The sequence below is a fragment of the Barbatula barbatula genome, assembly GCF_947034865.1.
Source record: "Barbatula barbatula genome assembly, chromosome: 20".
NCBI lineage: Eukaryota > Metazoa > Chordata > Actinopteri > Cypriniformes > Nemacheilidae > Barbatula > Barbatula barbatula.
Window position 1 is genome coordinate 3,893,833 of NC_136783.1, and position 20,619 is coordinate 3,914,451.

Sequence of the window (20,619 nt, forward strand, 5' to 3'; positions counted from 1 at the left end):
GTCGCTTTGGATAAAAGCATCTGCCAAATGACTACATTTAAATGTAAATGGATGATTTTAAATCGGGTATGCCAATGATGTTGTATGTGGAAATATGACGGTTCAGACCACCTCTTCAAGCAAGAAAACTTGATACAGGGTATTCTGTGCCAGCTGCAGTTCTCACAGTTGCGTAGAAAGCTCGCAAGTGGTTGTATAAAGCATTTGACCCCTTCTACCTCTTCAGCAGACATATTTTTTGTTTTAAGCCACATTTACTACCCAAGCTGTTCTCTTTTTGGTGTTTTCTTCGTGTTTTTCACCTTCAATCTTGTCTAGTTGTTCTGCAGTGACCGTTTTATGATATTTGCTAATGCTGGCTTTCTTTGATGTTTGCTATTTTATTTTTTTATTTCATTTTCTGGACTGTTAAGTACAGCTTTCAACCAAATGGCGACATTTTTGTAATTTCCATAAATCTAAAAAATATTTCTGGAATATTTAAATCGTCTTCCATGTTGTTTGTAGTGGACTAAGATACAGTATAAATCCATTAGAACTGTTAAACTTGTAGCAAGGATATCGAACTGTAATTCGGTCGACAGATCTGGAACTACTTCATAGGTGTGCATTTGACCGAAAAAGAATGCACACCTGTAGAACCTTCATCAGCCAATCAGAACCAAGCATTCCACAGCCCTGTGGTATAATTATTAGTAATACAGTGTTATTATTATTTTTCCCATTCAAAATGTGTTCAAATGAAGATAAGAGGTTGTTCGAGTGTTTCCGACTGCAGGTCGTACAATCAACACACAAGCATGCTTGACAGATGAGGCATTTCAATAAGAGACACAAGAGACACGTCCAGTTCATTAGCCTTGATGCTCCTGCTATGTAGCACAAGCTGTGCTACAACAACAAATTAATGGACAGGAGGAGTGAGAAAGCTTGAAAGGTGTGAGAAGTCGCCACCATCATCCGTTATTTCTCCTGTGTCACCATTTAAGAAATCCCCCCAGAGACCACGAAGTACCTTCAGCACTTCTCATTAGTAAATAACAACAGCAAAGCCACTTTATTATACACAACACACACAAGACATGTCATTATACAGGAACACTTTATAGATGTGTCTTACAAAAACATGCAAAAGAGAGAATAAAGCTTATTACAGCGATGAAACCTTTCGAATTTCAGTTGCCATGTGATGCTTAATATCATTTTGGGGTCACCTTGACCTAGAATATATTTTGAGCGTGAGTAGCCTACTTTACAGAATGCTATACTGTCTTGTTTACGTGTCATATGCATACATTATATGTTACAGTAATTATGACGATTGAATAACTGTATATTATATTATAATATAACATAAGTATGTATAGGCAACTTAATATATAACACCCACCTTCAAGTTGCGAAATGGCATTTTTCACATACATTAAAGTAATAAGAGATACCATGTAGTAATAAGAGATACCAGCCAGAAACCTGGGAGTGGTAATCGATGATCGGCTTAACCTCACAAGTCATGTTGCCAGCACCGCCCGGTCCTGTAGATTCATCCTCTACAACAGTAGGAAAATTAGACCTTTCCTATCAGAGCACTCTACGCAAGTCCTAGTCCAGGCTCTTGTTCTGTCCAAACTGGATTATTGCAATGCGCATCTGACTGGACTTCCTGCTTGCACAATCAAACCTCTCCAGATGATCCAGAATGCGGCGGCAAGAGTGGTCTTCAACGAACCGAAGAGAGCGCATGTAACTCCGCTCTTCATCAGGTAACACTGGCTCCCTGTTGCCACCCGCATAAAGTTCAAAGCTTTGCTCCTGGCCTACAAGACCAACACCGGATCCGCACCATCGTATCTCCTCTCGCTAATGCAGATCTATGTTCCTGCCAGATCACTGCGGTCTGCAAAGGAACATCGACTAGTGGTACCATCCGAAAAAGGAAAAAAGTCACTCTCCCGTACCTTCTCTGGATCTGTTCCACATTGGTGGAACGATCTACCAGCTGCTACAAGATCAGCAGACTCGGTTGCCATCTTTAAAAAACGCCTAAAAACGCATCTCTTCCGTCAACACGTCGCTGATTGATTTTTCTTAATTCTCTTCCCTTTCCTTCTTTAAAAAAAGCTTTTTATACTGTGCTAGGCTTTAATGGACTAGTTTGATGCTCTTATGTATTTTGTTGCCTATGTTGTTATAATTGCTTCCAATGTTTCCTCATCTGTAAGTCGCTTTGGATAAAAGCGTCTGCTAAATGACTAAATGTAAATGTAAATGTAAACCATCTCCAATTTATCCATTTGGATACATCTGTTAGGCACTACATTTGAATGATGTTTGTTATAATGTTGGTCAATTGAAAGTACATACCAACGATCATATATGCTACCGTTTGTCGTGCACTGTGTGGTTGCAGATGTGTGTGAAGGATGAATAGAACTGGTTCTGTCTTGTGTAAGTGTGTGTGTGTGTGCGCGCGCACGCGTCTTACCGGTCCACACACGAGAGCGAGTCTCACCGGTCCATCCACGAGACACTTGAGAGCAGTAAAGCACCAGTAAGCGTCCAGCACAAGCATCAAATATATGGAGATAACATTATTCGTGTCCGGATATTACCCTCGAGACAAAACGGTAAGCTTTTTGTCCCTTTTGGCTTGTTAAAGTGAATAAATGTTAGCGTAAAAAAACGGCAAACAAATACAAAAGATCGGATGATAGCTGATGTTTCGTCACGATCGGCTAGACGTCGTAAACTTCATTTTGTGAACAGTTACCGCGCGCAAACATTAAAGACATTCCACAGGTGTTACTGCAAGGTCTTCTCCGCGATTGATGGTCGGTTGACGTACTTACATGTTTTTCTTTTCACATCCAAATCGACAGTTTGTGGTTAAAATGCGACTGAAAGGCTGAAATGCTCAACAGTTTTTGAACAACTGCTCGAAAGCATTTGCGCGTTAAGTTTTACGCGTAGCGCAGCAGAATAAGAAACGATCATTCAATGGCTCACATGTCCTTCGGAGGACGCTTAGAAATCCCGTAAATGTTTTGAGATTTTACAAACATTCCGTGTAATGTTGTCAATATCTGGTCTCTCAAGTTTACAGAAATGCACAAATATATAATTCAAGTGTATGTGTGGCTTCACTGGGTTTAAATCGTCAATAGAAAATATGTTTTTTATGTTCTTTATCTCATAATTTGATACGGAATAAATAGGACAGTGCTCTGTCAATTCTTGCTTAGATTTTTCACAATATGTGATAACTCAATCATGTTTGGTCTGATTTGTGTTTAAACTACAGTTTTTTTCTTAGTACCACAAATAAATGTATGACCTGTAAATTGGCATATTGCACTAAAAAATAAGAAGTGCTTGTCGACTCATCCACTATGCTGCTTTTTTATTATTTATTATATGTTTTTAAACTAAATGCATGCAGCTCTTTTCCGCAGTAATCGCTGACAGTCACCATGAAGTCATATATTTACTTTGTGTGAAGGACATGCCATAAAATTGATTAGAATTATACTGAAAACATTTCCTCTGCTGCTATTGCCAATTGTCATTTCACATTAGCCCATGGATTTCAGCTTTGCTTTGCATTCGGTTAAGACACATGTTAAACCCTACAGCATTTGTCATGAATGATGTCATTTGACATGAATGATTCAACCATCTGTCACGAATGGTGGTGTGTGGCTGTTGAATGTATTTTTTTATAATCTGAACATGATGTGAATGACATATTAGAGCTTCACTGGATGTGGAAGATCCTTATGAATAAATAATGCCTTGAATTTTGGTCTGTGTCCTACACCGCTTTTGTGCGCTGTCCAAAAACGAAAAGCACAGAGGTCATATGATATACTTTTATTTAAAGACATGATCACTTGTGTGGAACTGCATGAAGAAAAACCTTCAATTTTCGGAAAAAAATCATGTTTGCTTTTACTGTAAGAAACACAATACCATTTGGACATTCTACTAAATTCCTTCTGCGTTCCACCATAAAATGTGTACATACTAAATTAATTTAGGAAACTAACTCATATGCATGACATATATGTCACATTATGTGGTGTACCAGATGATTTTTCTATGATTAAATTTGGCATATTAAAAATCCAATGAGATGCAATATAGAAATGACACTGAAGGATACTTGAAGATACTGGAAACCTTGAGAATCTTTGTGCAGACCGTCCCCTGTTCACAAAAATATGATGATACTGAATTGGAGAAGCATCCAAACAGCTGTCCAAGGAAACATGCACTCTGTATTCTTTGTTCTTGAAAATGAAATTGTCATGAAGAGCCATCAATTTGAAAACTCAACGTTCCTCAAGGGTAAACAGGTATAACTTCCAAAGAGACAGAAATAAAATCGGGCATAAAATAAGAGGCAAGACAAGCCAAGAACTGCTAATGCTTGGATAGAAACCATTTCTCTTAGCAACAACATGACTACAGCTGTCTCACATATTTAAAAAACATCCATGGATTGATCCCGGTGACTGGCGCTTAATGAACCTTCTGGTGTCTGTGCTGTTGGAGGCCTGAGACAATTCAAATATGTGGATAATACACATAATTAACTCAATGACAACATCGGAAATACGTAGTATGTAAACATTCATTTTTTTAAGCTCCTTTTCGTGACTCACCCCGTTCAGTGAATAGTTTAGCCCGAAATGAATATTCAATCATTATATCCTCCCACATGACATTTCAAAGTCACTTGACTGGAGGAATTCCGAAGTCTTTATTTCTCAAAGCAATTTCAGTGCGAGTATATACAGCTGTGGTAGTGTATGGTATCTTGCTCCCCACATTTTTCACAATATCTTCTTTTGTATTCAACAGAACAAAGAAACGTGTATGATTTAGAACAATTCAAGGATGAGCAATTTTTGGGCAAACTATTCCATTACATAGTGCCTGCGAAATGAGTCATTGAGCTGTTACTCGGGGTCTGTATTCAATAACGGGGCTTTCACACTGGGCGGTTACATGAACTAGCCACTGGGGCAAAATGGAATTTTGGCAACATTTGAACTTGCAGTAGGAACTATGAAGCGTCGCAAGCAGGCCAACAGCAACGTCAAATAAGAATGGCATTCCAAAACGGAAAAAAATGCAAGGACGGCATTTACATTGATTTATTTAACTGATGCCTTTATCCAAAACAATTTACCAATACGAGAGGATTAAACATTTTAAAGCAACCAATCAAATTACTGCCGTGTCATATTTAGGGCTGTGGAAAAGTCCCCACAGAAACAGACTGGTGTGTATTCATGATCGTGTCAAGAGTTGACGGCAAAAACATTTATGATTTTATGAAGGGAACCTTACATACATATAAGAATTCCATGTATACTCAATCGTGATGAATTTTCATTGTAACCGATGTAAACAAGTCAGCTTACTTCATCGATTAGACAGCTTCGGGTTGTTTTCAGGTAGACCGTTAATGAATGCGACATGCACTTCTTCTATAAATCCTGTAGAATTTAACCAATCAGAAGACGACTTCGAATCTGCTGTAGCATGTCCAGTTAAGTGGGCCATATGCATCAGATGTTTAGCCAACGGTCCATGACGTTTGAGGCTGAGACTACTGCTTGACAGTCCATGAGGTAAATGCTAAAAAGTGTGTTTTCAGATGTTTCTTAAAGGTTTTCTAATGGACACGGGTGGAGGCTGGTAGCTATTCCACCAGAGCGGAACAGAATGGGTAAAGTTTTCTCAAGTGATTTGTGACAGAGCAATGTGGCGTCCTTCCCTTATAGATCTATGGTGAGAGGGGATGTATCCCTGTGGGAGTGAGCTGTGTTTCATGATCTGAGCTGTGTTTTTGGTGTCTGTCATGGAGTTCATGATAACAGTAATGGAATGTAGATGTAGAAGTTGCTAAGGAACCATATCTTCAGTGACAAGTTGCAGTGCTACATGTTATTGAGGCTAAAGAAAGAATACAATGCCATAGACAAAAGAGACGGGTAAGGCTGTGTTCACATTTGACTTGAGACAAAGTTGACAATGACACTTTTTTAGTGAAAAAAATATTGCAGCGTTGTGAAGTCTAATTTATTTATTTTTAAAATGGGGATCTGTGAAGGCCGCCAAAAAGCAAGTATGTCGGCCAGTAGTTATAAGGACTATGAAAACTTTTCTCCTTTTGGGAGACACAACACAATTATTTCTGCGAATAAAAACTAACATTTTGGTCTGTTTCGAATGTTGTTTTTCATATCGCTTCGTAAACCATTCATAAGGTTCATCATTCAACCAATCATAATGGTTTGTAAACCACTTTTAGTTTAGTTTTTGGTTCTTTTGGGCTTTGGCCCGCATTCATGGTAATTGCTTTGAAATAAACGTGGAAGTCCAAAAGGCTTCCTTTGTGTTCTGAAGAAATAAATGTTCAAATATTTAATGTGCTGGTGCAGTTTAATGTGCTCTCTTTTGTTCTGTTTTACAGGAAGTCCACAACTTGGCTATGAATTTTAATACCCAGTTCGACTGCGTGCTTTCTCACAATTTTGACATCATGTGACATGTTGGATTATCCAATGGAGACTACTACAACACACATCAAGCTTAATAACCAGGTCAAGAGAATTCTTGAACATCTTGAACCCAATGTCACAACCATCTTGAATGTGTCCGCCCCTTTCCACCATCACATGAACAATGCAGTGTTGGGGATACTCCTTGGGACACTGTCCCTTCTGACGGTTATCATGAACCTGCTGGTCCTTTTTGCCGTCAGAAAAGAAAGGACGTTACACACGGTTGGCAACCTCTATATAGTAAGCCTCTCGATAGCTGACCTCATAGTCGGGGCCACGGTGATGCCCTTGAATCTAGTCTACCTACTTGAGGATGAATGGAAGTTGGGTCGTGTCGTTTGCCAGTTCTGGCTGGTCATGGACTACGTGGCGAGCACAGCTTCCATTTTCAGTTTGTTCATCCTATGCCTGGACAGGTATCGCTCTGTCCGACACCCGTTACGGTATTTAAAGTACCGGACACGAGGAAGAGCTACATTGTTGATTTGCAGCGCATGGCTTCTGTCCATGATGTGGACGATTCCCATTCTAGGATGGCGGATGTTTGCTCAAGTTGACAGGAAACCGGAGCTGGAGGACAAGTGTGACACGGACTTCCGCTTTGTGACGTGGTTCAAGGTTCTGACGGCCATCCTCAACTTTTACATCCCATCTTTCCTGATGCTTGTGTTCTACTCGCAGATTTTCATTGCGGTACGAGAACATTACAAAGAGTGGGAGAACTATGCTGGGCCGATGGTAAAAACAGAAGCAGATGATACATTACAAAATGGAATGCAGTTGCAGATAACCAAATCTTCTGAAAGAAATAGTTTGGGTTTACATGCATATTCTCAAAAAGAGGGCCTGTTGGATCAGTACAGCTTGGAACAGCCTTACAATTTAAAGGAAAACCCTGAGGCAAACACAGATTCCTTTTCTGAGGTGAAGAAGAAAAGCTGTTGTAGGAGGACATCCATGTTTGGTCTTTCGAAACGCATGAGAAAGAGCGTAAAAGAGTCCAACGAAATTTCCTCTCAGAGTGATGATGGAGAAACTGTTGCTGGAGACCCCCTCAGACAGCCGTCTTTATCTCTGGGCTTTCTGGAGCCGGACAATAACATACAGCCTAAAACATTCGTAAATGTGAACGATTGCAACGTTTTAGTGCCAAATTCTGTTGGCAACATTTGTGAGATTGCGCCTACTGAGGATATTCCCAATTACAACGCTGTTTTCTGCAATCACGAAACGCCGCCGTCGCCACCCTCTCCATGGGCGGAAAACAGCACTCCGCTGGACGCCACCAATTCACTGCCGGTAAAGCAAACATGGCAGAAGCTCTGCGAACAATCCAAACAAAGCGTCCACAGCATGCGCATCCGCAAGGAGAGGAAAGCTGCCAGGCAACTCGGGTTCATCATTGGCGTCTTCATGGTGTGCTGGATTCCATATTTCATCACCTTCATGGTGATGGCTTTGTGTGAAACGTGTGTTCATCATGACCTTCACATGTTTACAATTTGGCTGGGGTACATCAACTCCACTCTGAATCCCTTCATATACCCACTGTGCAATGAAAACTTCAAAAGGGTGTTTAAAAAGATTTTTCGTCTTAATTGATAGACGCTGGAGACAACTTGAACATGGCTTTGAAAAACTGTACTTTGTGCTTTGAACAGTGTTGTGACATTGTGAAAGATTTGTTGGTAGCCACACTGGTGTCCATCTGTTCTCCTTTTCGGCATCAGTGAACTTGTAAATGTAAGGAAATGTCGTTATTTATCATTGACACACCTGCAATCTGCATCAGATTATATTATTTATCCATCATATATAGTTCAAAGTCCAATCCAGAGTGTTTTATACCTGGCTGTATTTAAGCACCTGTACTGCTACTGTAAAATGAAGCTTTTAGATTTTAAACACATTGTGTAACACGTACCTGCAGTATTTTAGTACAGTACGTTGTTTCCATGAATTTAAAAATGCAGTATATTACGCTGCTTTGGCCACGTAAATTCAACTGGATTTTTTTTCTGAGTATGTGCAATCCCTGGGATTGAACCCATGACTTTGGCGTTGCTAGCACCAATTTAATTACATTTAGTGGAGTTATATTGAAGAGCCATTTATACTTTTGCAATTTATCTGTATTATGGAATACCAAAATATTATAAAAAATGTATTATACAGAGCACACTGTTAGATCCTATATGGACCACAGAAGAAAACTGAAGATTCTACTGCACTCTATTCTGTCACATTCAGCATTTGGTTTCGCATATTTCCCACACACTGTTGCGACACTGAATTGATAATAAAAAAGAAAGTCGCTACAAAGGACTAACGTGGTGAAAAATCAATTATATAATTATGTATAATAGTAATGCAGTGAAGTCTCCTTCATTTCTAATTCTGCTTGGAACACTGAAGGCATTGTCAGCCTTCAGTTAGTGCCTGTCACTCATTACAGTGCCACGTGATTGATTCAACAAAACACAATCTTGCTACACCCGAAGTTAATCGGATGATTCTTTGTAATAAACTGGGAAGTTTGTCTTGGAGAATGTTCCAGAGAATATAAGACAAGCGGTATGGTTGAGTTTGGACACTATGGCAGTCACAATTGAATAAAGAATGTGATTTGTACATTTTATTTGACTGGCCTTTCATCACACGTAGTCTAAACTTGACATACTTCGGCCCGGTTTCACAGACACAAGATTAAGCTTAATCCAGGACTATGTCCGAGTTAAATTGGGATATTTAAATCGCTTGAAATAAACTGCCTTATATAAAAACATCACTGGTGTGCATCTTGAGACAAAACAATGGCAATGACATGTTGTAAGATATGTATGGGCAAGTTATTTTCAGTTAAGACATTTTAAACTTTCATTTTCGTCTTAAATCTAGTCTCTGAAACCGGGCATTTATGGTTCAATATTCTATCTGACACTTTGAGTCATTGTGTTATTCACATATCCTTTTTTTGTATGACATATTTACATGATGTGATGTTTTTTTCTTTACGTTGCGTTTATGTTTAGACTTTTATCAAACCAAAAGGTTCCATCTAGTCAAATGGAATGTGAAAACTTCAAATCAGAATGCAGATAGAGCCTGCATGATAACTCCAAAGAGATGATTTCTCTTTAAACTTATATAAAAAAATATAGCAGTATGAGAAATTGCTTTTAATAACGGTGTGATTTGAAACAGCTGATGCCAACAGCAGGTGATTGTGGTAGTGATTTGGTGCAAAACCATGCTGTTGAATTCTTTTCACTCCATTCACATCAAAGGTGACTTACAAAACATGTTTTCAGTTTTAATGTAATATGTCATATTCTTTTCAGATTGTCAGTTCCATTAATTTACTAATCAAAAAGGATTTATTCCAGATTCTGGGTTACAAACAAAAAAACATGGTTTGTTTACGGCAATGTTCTTGCCGTGAAAGCGTCTTCAACCCTGATAGGCGCACTTCTTCGTATGTTTTATGGCTGCTGGCAAACTTTCCTGCAAAGTTCAGCTCCAGCCTTAACCAAACACACCTGAAGCGTCTAATCAAGGTCTTCTGGATCACAAATTACAGACAGGTGTATTAGAGCAGGCCGGACCAACTTCACAGGACAGGTGAAGATAAACTTTAGGTAATGAGAATCACATTAGCAGTGCTTTAAGCATGCAACATCCCTTTAACACCGAGATGCGAAGCTTTTAGTTTTTGGTTTCAGATCAGCTGATATGAGTTAGTTCTATCAACTCTGGGTTGGCTCACCTTGAGTTAAGCGTGTGCACGACAACTAGACAAGCCATGATCATTGGAGCTCCGATATGACGATTCACTATGGCAAAGACACCAAAACAGTTTCTAATTATGTGATAAAAAGCTTTTACAAAATACGTAACTGGAGTTTTCACCAATAAAATGTGTAACACTAGTTTCTGCTACGAATATAATGTCTTATTGTATAGTCAAGTCAGATTTATTTGTATAGTGCTTAATTTGTATTGTATCAAAGCAGCTGTATAGAATGAAATAGATATAACCTTAAAAAGTAGTCGTATGACTTACACTGGAAAGCTTTGTGCCACATCTAAATCAACAGAGCAGAACTGGCTGCACATCTAAATTAATTGTTTTTTACCTTTATCGCTTCATTTCTGCATTTAAGTCTGTATTTATTAATTTCTTCATTTATACACTTTCTCATCCTGCATAGGAAAACATGTTTGTGAGAACGTGTAAGGGAAAGAATATGCTGTGATGTAATACACGGCCACGATGGCTGATGTTATTGATGTAAGGAGGATGAGATATATGTTGATGTATCTAATTCACTGTAAAGAAGAACGGAACAGTTCTAACAAAAATGCTCCACTCGGGTCCTAAATTGCTCTCCTGAAATGAAAGTACATCCCTATGAGTGAATGCAGCCTCTTCACATACAGGATCCTCTATAAAAGCACATATGACATATTAGTCAATTAGATGGTCTCTGTGTGATGTAAATGTGTGCCATGAATGACTGTATGTATGAATGAATGAGGTACTTGCGAGATGGAAAAAAACTCTGGCTTTACCAAAGAAAACCTGCTCCCGACCAGGTGAGGTTCACAGAGTAAGTTACCCTGTTACCGACTCAGAGTATAAGTGACCTCTCTTTTAGAAAACACCTCACATTCTAAAACCCAGAGTTTCCCTCATTTCAGGGTTAATATACTCAAGAGTTTCCACGAAACCTCCTTTCCGAAACGGCCCCAGATGGCTCTATGTTGTTGACCCTTTTTGACCTTGATTCCGCATACAAGTTAACCCATTGACCTACGGAAGAAGCTGAAGGGGTTCTGCTCATCTGAAGACTTCATGTTTCATCTGTCTGGATTTTCCGGCTAGTTGACTAACGCCCATCTGCTTTGCACCGACTGCAAAATGAACTGATTCCCCTTTCACGGGACTCAACATGAAAAGGAACGGCGTATACAAGTTCTTGTCAGTATTTTCCTGTCTACTCGTCTGCGTGTTCCTGTTGTTTTGGATGTTCGCCTTTTACTCGATGGTTTTGGCACCCTAAAAATAAAGTCGACACACGAGGATAGCGAAAGCTGATATGACAAACAGACGCGTCTAGTCCTTAAGCAATCGGTCGCCTACATTTACGAATCGTTATTATTGTAATAACCATCTGACGTACAAATAGGAACTTTAAACCATTTAGCATAAAACGCATCTGCTAACACTTCAACAGCAAACGACGCACACAATACCGATATCTTCTGTTGACAAAAGTTTTCTTGAAAACTGTGAAAGGTTTTCTTTGTGATATAACAGCGAAACTATCGCATATTACGTTCTGTTGATATTAATTGGCTAATTAATTTAGTTATACGTCTATCGAGAAGCGCTAGCTCTGAAGTGAGACCAAAACAAACCGACTGCGCATGTGCCGTGACGACAGCGGTCACACGACGTCAACCAGGAAGTCCTATTCTGGTAAGAGATGTTTGTATTTTACACTTGTCTCCGATGTTTTTAACGCTGTTCTGACGTTGTATAAACTATTAACACGATCCAGAGAATGAGTTTAAATTACTCAGATTATTGTCGTCATCGACGCGGTGCGTTTTTACTGCCGTGTTTTAACAAACGTGCAATATAACTCTGATGTCATGATTTCAACGGGACATCACAATACTACAGCTGATAGTTTCCACATTTCATTTGTTTAAGGCTCATCGTTTTAGACGTTTAGACAGTGTATCTGTGTACTAGATGATTCATTTTCTTTTTTATGTAGACAGTCAACGCTTCTTTAAGTCAGATGATTAATTCAAGTGTTCCCTAAACTAACCCACTTCCACAAACCCCAAGCATATCCTCTTTCACGGTATTAACACGAGTAATTCCAGGCTGTACACATCTATAACCCATTTAACGAAGACTTCTACCCATCACTGTTTATTATATAACTGAAGAAGAAGTTCAGATCAGCCAGAGCAGAGCAGTTCACTTTCAGGCAATGAGAAAGTGTACTTTATAGGGTCAAGGGTAGAAATAAACAAACAGCACTATTATAATTATAATTATTATAAAGCTGTTGTAAACGTTGTATACGTGACTCTTGTCATAAATTGTATAAATAACTCGAGTGCTCCACACATAAAATAAAGCTACATCGGGCTGAGTAAATGATGTTAGAATTTGTATTGACCACATTAAATGACAATGTATAATTATTTACAAATAGTGGCTTTAGCAACTTAATGCCTATTAGCAGGTTAAGGAAGTTAATCAAATACTTTCACCTAAAAGGATATTAATAGTAATTTGTATGTGTTTTATTTTATGACAGTGTGTGTGAGGAATCTAAACGCTCAGTATTAATGGCAGAGTCGAAGGAGGAAGGTACATCCGTCCCAAAGCTGCAGTTTGCCCCGTTCTGCAGTGCTCTGGAGGCAGGCTTCTGGCATCAGCTCACCCAGAAGAAACTCAACGACTACCGCTTGGATGAAAGTCCAAGAAACATCAAAGCCTGTTACTATAATGGTGAGTAAACAATGATTGTTGACACCAGTAGTCTGCTTATCACTAGATTACTGTCTAGGAGTTTCGGTCATTGAATAGATTTTGCTCAACTTGTTTTTGGGTGAAAAGAAAATATTTCAAGTCATTTGTAACTTTTTGGGGAGGTTTCCCAGACAGGGGTTAAGACTAGTCCCAGAATAGTTTAAATGTTAGAGGTGTCAGTGCAATTGTTTGTCACAATATGCACACAGTAATGTATGTTTTTTTTAAATGACTTTTAACTACTTTTTAACAAATTTACCTAAGTCCTGATTTAAACTAATCCGTGTCAGGGGAACCGGCCCCTTATTTGGTACCCCACATTGTTTTGTGAAATTTCACGTGTCCAGAACTTTCTGTAAACTGTGCACAGTTAAAATGATGTGAAAGAACGAGAAGATGTAAGTAATGTATTTTATACTGCAGGTGATCCTGATGGTTTACCGACACGTTTGACGCTGGAGTTCAGCGCATTTGATGCGTAAGTATTGTCCAAATTACTAGCACACAATGTTGACCCATCAGTAAAAATTGGCTCAAAAACTGTATGTATGTGTTTTTGACATTAAACCTTTTTGAATACGTGTAAATCCGCACTTGAAGAATATGAAGATACATTAGATTTTTTTTATGAAGACCATAAGCTGGTCCAGAAGAATTTCTTAACTATATGTTTAAAACTAATACTAATAAAATAAAATATTGAAGTGATTCTGGACCTGTGTTTAAATCTTGCAAAGTGATATAAGATGCAACTTTCCACTTCATACTCCTGTGTATATGGACGGATCAAAATCAGGCGATCAAATCTGCTGCAGTTGTCAATGGACAAAAACGTTTTGGCATGTGTATTAATGGACAAAGTTCATTTTTCACAGCGAAGGCTCATGCATTATTACTTGATCTAGAGTCGAACAGCAACGTCAGAAGCACTTCGACTAATGCTTGGTTCACACCAAACGCGAATTAAGTGATTTGCGTGAAGAAATTCCATACTAAATCAACGAAAAGACGCAAATAGATGTGAACTCCCGCGGCAGGCGATGCGAATGACGGAAACCAGGCAGCGCAAGTTGAATTTCAAATAGAAATTCGCAAGAAGAGCTCATTGACACCTACTATTTGATGGGTCCCGGACGTGTGGAGACACTCCCCATCACGTGGTGTTTTTGCTTCACTCAAGCAAAATAATGAAACTTTTCCCATGAGTAATAAAGAGCTTGGAACGCGATTATTCGCATTTGGTCAGCATAAGAATGGCAGAATGTCAATTTCCATCATCAGATCAACCAACAATTAATATTTCATGTATATTTTAAAAACTGCCTAATTGAATGGAATGACTGTGACCATAAAGGTTATGTGAAGTGATACTTGATATAAATGAAAAATATTCAAATAACTTTTATAATTTTAACATTTATCTTTCACTGTTATTGAATATTTACTTTATGTAAGCTTTGTTGAGGTCTTGTGTATTGTGATCTTTGTTTGTGAAGTTTTGTTGGTGTTATGCTGTAAAGAGAAGTTGTGGTACCATGACTAACTTTGGCATGAATAGCATTTACTGCTGATATGGCGTTAAAGATTTCTTAAAGGTCCAGTCAGTAGTATCTAGCGGCAAGGTTGGGAATTGCAACCAAGCACTCACTCCACCCATTTCCAAACACTACGACAGAACAATGCAAATTATATGCAAGAGAATGTAGATAGAAATAGCTCATTCCAAGGTAATAAAAATAGTGTAAGCTCTTTATACACCTCTGCAGACATGCTATGTATATTACATTGCATTTCTATCAATAGATCATCCCATAAATGACACACTGGACCTTTAAAGCTTTGGATTATTCCCCAAGTAACTTTCATTTGTGAAAGTTATTCTTTTTGTCAATAAAAACCTGATAACTTGTTTAATTTCTGAAGTTTTATTTAATAATGTTTTTATTTCTCCAGAGATGGACCCACGCCTGCTCACTGTTGTCCAGTCTCTGGGACTCTGTACAACACCAACACATTAGAAGCCTTCAAATCTACAGATAAGAAAGCTCTTCTTGATAAAGCGGCCAATGAGGTTTGTAGGCTTTGCTATATTGCAGCGGTCTCCATCATTTTTTTAAACCATAGACCGGTTTTGTTTTAAAAATGTTCACACGGACCGGCTAGTGGGGATGGAGGGAAGTACATTGAAAATAATTATCCATGACTGAATAAATAACTACTTATAACGTACTTACTTTCCATTTAATCGTCAAACTGCGCATTCATGCCAACTACATAAAAATCAAACATAACAACGTCAATTTCATTTAGTTGAAATCGTAAAACTTCACCTGTACGCGCACCGGTCTCATATCACAGAGGAGATCGGGAGCGTAAGAGGACGAGCGACCGGACCGTCAGTGAGAGAGGACCAGGCCTGGTTTTTAGTTATGGTTTGTGTGTGTGTTGCCGGCAGTCGCCCGTGAGGGGGAGGCGGGCTGTCTATTTACGTTTTTATTTATTAATTAAAAGTTGTTTTATGTTCGCCGGTTCCCGCCTCCTTTCTTCCTTTTATTGAACTGTGTTACAGTCGTCAAACATCGCTGTCATTCCAACTTCATAAAACTGAATAAACAAAGACAATTTATTTTACATTAATTGTTCGAACTTCTAAATATAACTTTACAAACAAAGCCATTTACAAACCCACCATAACTAAATTAATGGGAGCCTTGGGCTTGTTTTCCCGCAATAATACTGTCCAATGAGGAGGGATGGGTGACGGTGAAACGCGAAGTGTGTTGCAAATGTCCAGCCTGCTTCGTAACTTTGTTATTGTTGCTGTCACTGTTTTTCAGTGCTTGATGCTTAGTTTCAAGATATCGAAGCAGTTTTGAGGGCTTCATTGACTCATTCGCCAATTTATCTCCACATATAACACCCATAGGGTTTGTGAGCTTGTGAGCTGCCTGTAGCGACAAACCCATCATTTTGATATGTATCGTCATATTTTCTGTTAAAGATGGCTTTCTTTTTCTTGTAAGTAACTTTAGCTGACTCTGAATCACACTCATTTAAATTCTGGTTGAACATAGAAAGTCTCAACATTGCTTAAAAATGTGCTCTCTGTGTACATTTGAACGGTCACTCTTAAAGGGCCAAGGCATTATAAAAATACACAGTTACGTGACAGGGATTTTGAGCACATTCTTGTGACCCGGCAACGGCTCTTTCACGGCCCGGTACTGGGTCGCGACCCTTGGGTTGGGGACCTCCGCTATATTGCACCCACTTTACAGCCCTGTTAAAGGGATAGTTCACCAAAAAGTCAAATTTCTGTCCTCCCCTTCCTAAAGCCTGTTTATTGACTTTTTCTTCTCTGAAACACAAAAGAAGATATAAAAGAAGGGTTTATGTTCATTTCAATGGAAGTCAATGGGGCCAATCTTTGGTTTCCAACATTCTCCAAACTATCTTCTTCTGTGTTAATAATACATAAATGGTCATTTATACTTCTGGAAAGCATTTTCATTCCTCTTAAAATATTTATTGTATGACGACTGTATTCCCATATTGTACTATCAAAGTACTTACTTTTTTAATAGAGGTTCAAAAACAAAGGTTCATTATTGATTGATTGAGTTGTTCCAGCCCTAATGAGATCAGGTTCATTCATTCTGGTTGCTTCTTATTTTTAAACAGATTTGGAACGCAATTCAGTCCGGGGCCGCGGTGGAAGACTCCTCGGTCCTGAACAAATTCATCCTCTTAACATTTGCGGTTTGTATGCCTACATTTTCTTCGATTTAAAAATGTTGTGTCCTACAATTCATTTGTTTCTGACTGGTCCTTCTGTTCATCCAGGATCTGAAGAAATATCATTTCTATTATTGGTTCTGCTTTCCTGCCCTTTGCTTTGTGGAGGGAGTGCAGCTGGTGCAGGAGCCGCTGTCATTAGAGCAGAGATTCACTGCCAAACAGGTGCCCACTTTTATAACTCGCTCCTGATAAAGACCTTTTGTGATAATTCTCTGCGAGGGATAATGAGACATTACACATTGCATTATGGAAATCATGTCCTGTTTTATTTTTTAATTAATAACGCTTGAATGCAAAATATACAGGCGCTCCATGGCGTAAAAAATGTACGAGTGATAACAAATATAAGTTTGTTAGACTTGAAATGGTGAACAAAAAAACACACAAAATTCAGGTGAATTATAAAAAGTGGCAAGCTGCACATACAAGTTTTTCTCAATATTTACTGTATCATTTACAAATCTTTTGAACTTTAATCTTGTTGAACACAAAAGAAGAAATTTCGAAAAATTTAAATTTCATGGTGGAACATTCTTCCCAATGTGGTCCGGTCAACCACATCTCTCACAACCCTCAAAACACTACTTAAAGCCTCTTCGGCGACTACTTGACAGACGAATAAAAAAACCTACACTAAACCTCTTCTCTCAACAGGTAGTGTTTCTAGCTTTTGTTGAAACTAGTAACTTTTATTAGCTCCTATTGTACTATTGCTCTTTGTATGACATATCGCTTATTGCTCCCCAAACTCTTTGTAAGTCGCTTTGGATAAAAGCATCTGCTAAATTACTTAATGTAAATGTAAGGATGTATGACAGGTTAAAATCTGTCTGGTTATAAGCATTCTTCCAAATATATCATCAGAACAAAGACATTAAAACAGATTTGGAACAACTCAAAGGTGAAAAAATGATGACAGAATTTTCATTTTTGGGTGCACTATCCCTTTAACTTCCGGTACACATTCGCAAATAATAGAGTGCCTGTAGATTATTTCAATCAAAAGAAACCAAGAAGAACTGTTACTTGGCTAAACTTGTCGCTCCAATATTTTGAACTTAGATTGCGAGACCAAGCTCAGCCGCTAGATGTCAATGTACCATACGGTTTGTGTAAATACAAACGAACTATTGTTATGGCTAGAAGGGGAACGGCATCCTCCACTGGGCATGCACACTTCAATACCGCATACTTTTTGTCACGTTGACAACAGTTAAAATAAATTTGTATTACTGTAGTTTAGGGCTTATGGCGAGATATGCATCAGTTCCAGCCGTAGCTGTTTCTCTTCTGGGACCTACACAACCTGGACCTGCAGGACCTATTAACCAAATTGTTCATTTAATAAAATAAACATCCAACAAAATTCAACAAATTCTTTATGTAATACAATTATTATATAATACAATTATATACATTCATAGTAACTTAAATAAGAAAAAGAGTAGTTAGATTATTAGACACTAGCCAGGGCTGCGTTTCCCAAAAGCATCGTAAGCCTACGTTGATAGTAGCTCCATTGGTGACAATGGTTGTAAGATCAACTTATGGTCACGATGCTATTGGGAAACGCAGCCCAGACCAATATTGAAACACAGACCAGAAGTTAACTGCAGTCCAGACGCGTGCGTGCGTCTGATGAAACGGTCTATAGATAAATCCCAATGCTATATTTGTACCGGTGACTTTTATGCAATGTGAAATAAACAAAGAAATAATTAATCAGTGATGTCTGAACACCATTTTGCAGCTTTGGTGTACCTGTCATAATATACATTTCTTTGGCAAATGCCACTTGCTTTGATGTCTATCACAGCGATATTCTGACATTTTTAAGTCTGGTTTAAGTGTCCAAATACATTTGGAACCACCTCATATAGTAAGAGGCAGACATCGACGTACATTTCTGTCAACAGCTGAATATTATTCCACCATCAATAAACCTTTTTCAGGCATTTTGTTTAAAAGCCTTTTATTTGTTGGGGAGACTTGCTGATTGTTTTGGATTGATTTTTCCACAGATCTCCAGCTTGCAGATGGCGTATGATAATCTTTGTTCCTCGACTGGCTCCACAGCAGTCCCACATTTTCTGCTCAAATACACAGATGAAAGTGTTCACTTTGCTCCTCTGAAGGATTTCAACAGCTTCGTCAAGGATCTTAAGAAGGTCATTCTCACTGTCAAGCTATTATTAGGAATTGAACTTATAAAAGGGTTCTCTTTGTTGGACCAGTGTAAGCTGGCAGACATGTTCAGGAAAGCTGTTTTTATATCAGTCCTTTTCACATTTAAAGGTATATTGCATGTCGTTTGTTAGGATGTGTCAACTTAATTTACATGTCCCTAAACATATTTATTTACGCGAGACATAATGTAAGTTCTTGTACTTGAACTTCTTGTAATGCACTTACAGTGAAATCTTATAGGGCATTTTTACTAAATATTGTGTGACGATCAAGCTTTTAAGAGAAATAACCATAATTCCTCAATGGAAAGTTCCTATCTTTATTGTACACATCCTTAAATATTCTCAAACCCTTGACAGACATTCTCAACAGAGCTTTCCCGACGCTCAACCCGGTTACAGTAACTGCAGTAGCATTTAATTTAATTTCTGCAGTTGGACCGTATGTCAAGTGATGTGTTGATTTGTTTTTAAAGATTACTGTGGGTGTGTATGACCCCTGCACGCTGCATCAACATCCTGGCTGGCCTCTCAGAAATCTTCTCATCCTACTGGCAAAAAAATGGTACGTGTGTAATGAGCTTGTCAAACACACATCCCACTGGTGTCAAGTTATATTTCCTCCCAGTGTTCCGGTATGTCATTTACTTTCTATATCAGAGAAAGTCGTTGTGAAGCTGCAGGAATGTGAGAATATTATTTCCAGCCATCTGCTAATATCTAGAGCAGGAGTATTCAGCGGGGGTCCGCTTGTTGTTAGGTCTCAAATGCAATTTCTTTTGTGTGTGAGAATATTGAAAATGTGTTAAAGTTCAATTAACTTAATCCAAAACTGAAGTCTTTCTGAACATTTCATTGTCTTGGGGTGTGTTCACATCAGGGCTTTGAAGTGGTTCAAGGAACAAAAAACCTAAACGAATAACATTTTAGCTGCAACATGAACAACAATAAAAACGTTTAATAACGTTATTTTATTATTCCGTTTAATATCAACCAATATTACCAATTGCGAAAAGACCGAAACGCTTTCAGGCTTTTTTTTCCAAAAGGAATTTCGGTGCTTGAAATCAGTTTATGATTTTCATTTACTTACAGCACATCATTGCTTTTCATTGACAGACACCACAGGAGCACATCACTTTTGCGAATAGGAGAAAACAGTGCGACGTGTGCTTTTCCTGCGTTCTTTTAAACATACATCATGTAAAGGGCAGACTGAAGAATGAATTAATACTAAATTGTTTTTGGATTTTGCGCGGGAATAGAATATATGATTCATATGCGTTTAGCTCATGAGGCAAAGTGTAAATGGAACAGTTTTAAAAAGACCTAAAGCGATCTGATCAGAGAATGCATGAAGTACCAGGTGCACAAAAGCCCTGCATTGTTTGTCTTTCATTTATGTAGCCTACTCAATATTGTCAACGTGAACGTGAACACACATTGAAATTGCCGCACTCTGATGGAAAATTATTATGCAAGACATCTGTAAACGGAAAATGAT

The 20,619-nt window shown here is 38.4% G+C and overlaps 2 protein-coding genes across 6 annotated transcripts in view; both read left to right on the forward strand.

Annotated features, from left to right (window-relative positions):
- The first annotated feature begins 2,526 nt into the window (after nucleotides 1-2,526).
- On the forward strand, nucleotides 2,527-9,211 carry hrh1 (histamine receptor H1). Its single transcript, XM_079482721.1, has 2 exons — nucleotides 2,527-2,627; nucleotides 6,485-9,211. Exon 2 carries the CDS (start codon nucleotides 6,561-6,563, stop codon nucleotides 8,175-8,177), a length of 1,617 nt encoding a protein of 538 aa, XP_079338847.1. The 5' UTR covers nucleotides 2,527-2,627; nucleotides 6,485-6,560; the 3' UTR covers nucleotides 8,178-9,211.
- Nucleotides 9,212-9,787: 576 nt separating this feature from the next.
- atg7 (ATG7 autophagy related 7 homolog) overlaps nucleotides 9,788-20,619 on the forward strand; it is a 54,037-nt gene continuing 43,205 nt past the window's right edge. Inside the window, exons 1-8 of one of the 5 annotated variants that reach the window (XM_079483029.1) lie at nucleotides 9,788-9,862; nucleotides 12,917-13,110; nucleotides 13,555-13,609; nucleotides 15,085-15,202; nucleotides 16,813-16,890; nucleotides 16,975-17,091; nucleotides 18,951-19,097; nucleotides 19,592-19,680. In XM_079483029.1, coding sequence (XP_079339155.1) covers nucleotides 12,948-13,110; nucleotides 13,555-13,609; nucleotides 15,085-15,202; nucleotides 16,813-16,890; nucleotides 16,975-17,091; nucleotides 18,951-19,097; nucleotides 19,592-19,680 — 767 coding nt within the window. In that variant the 5' untranslated portion in view covers nucleotides 9,788-9,862; nucleotides 12,917-12,947. Of the gene's footprint in view, nucleotides 9,863-9,961; nucleotides 10,214-11,200; nucleotides 12,183-12,916; nucleotides 13,111-13,554; nucleotides 13,610-15,084; nucleotides 15,203-16,812; nucleotides 16,891-16,974; nucleotides 17,092-18,950; nucleotides 19,098-19,591; nucleotides 19,681-20,619 lie in introns of those variants that run through there. The other 4 variants (XM_079483030.1, XM_079483028.1, XM_079483027.1 and 1 more) reach the window with 4 other exon arrangements.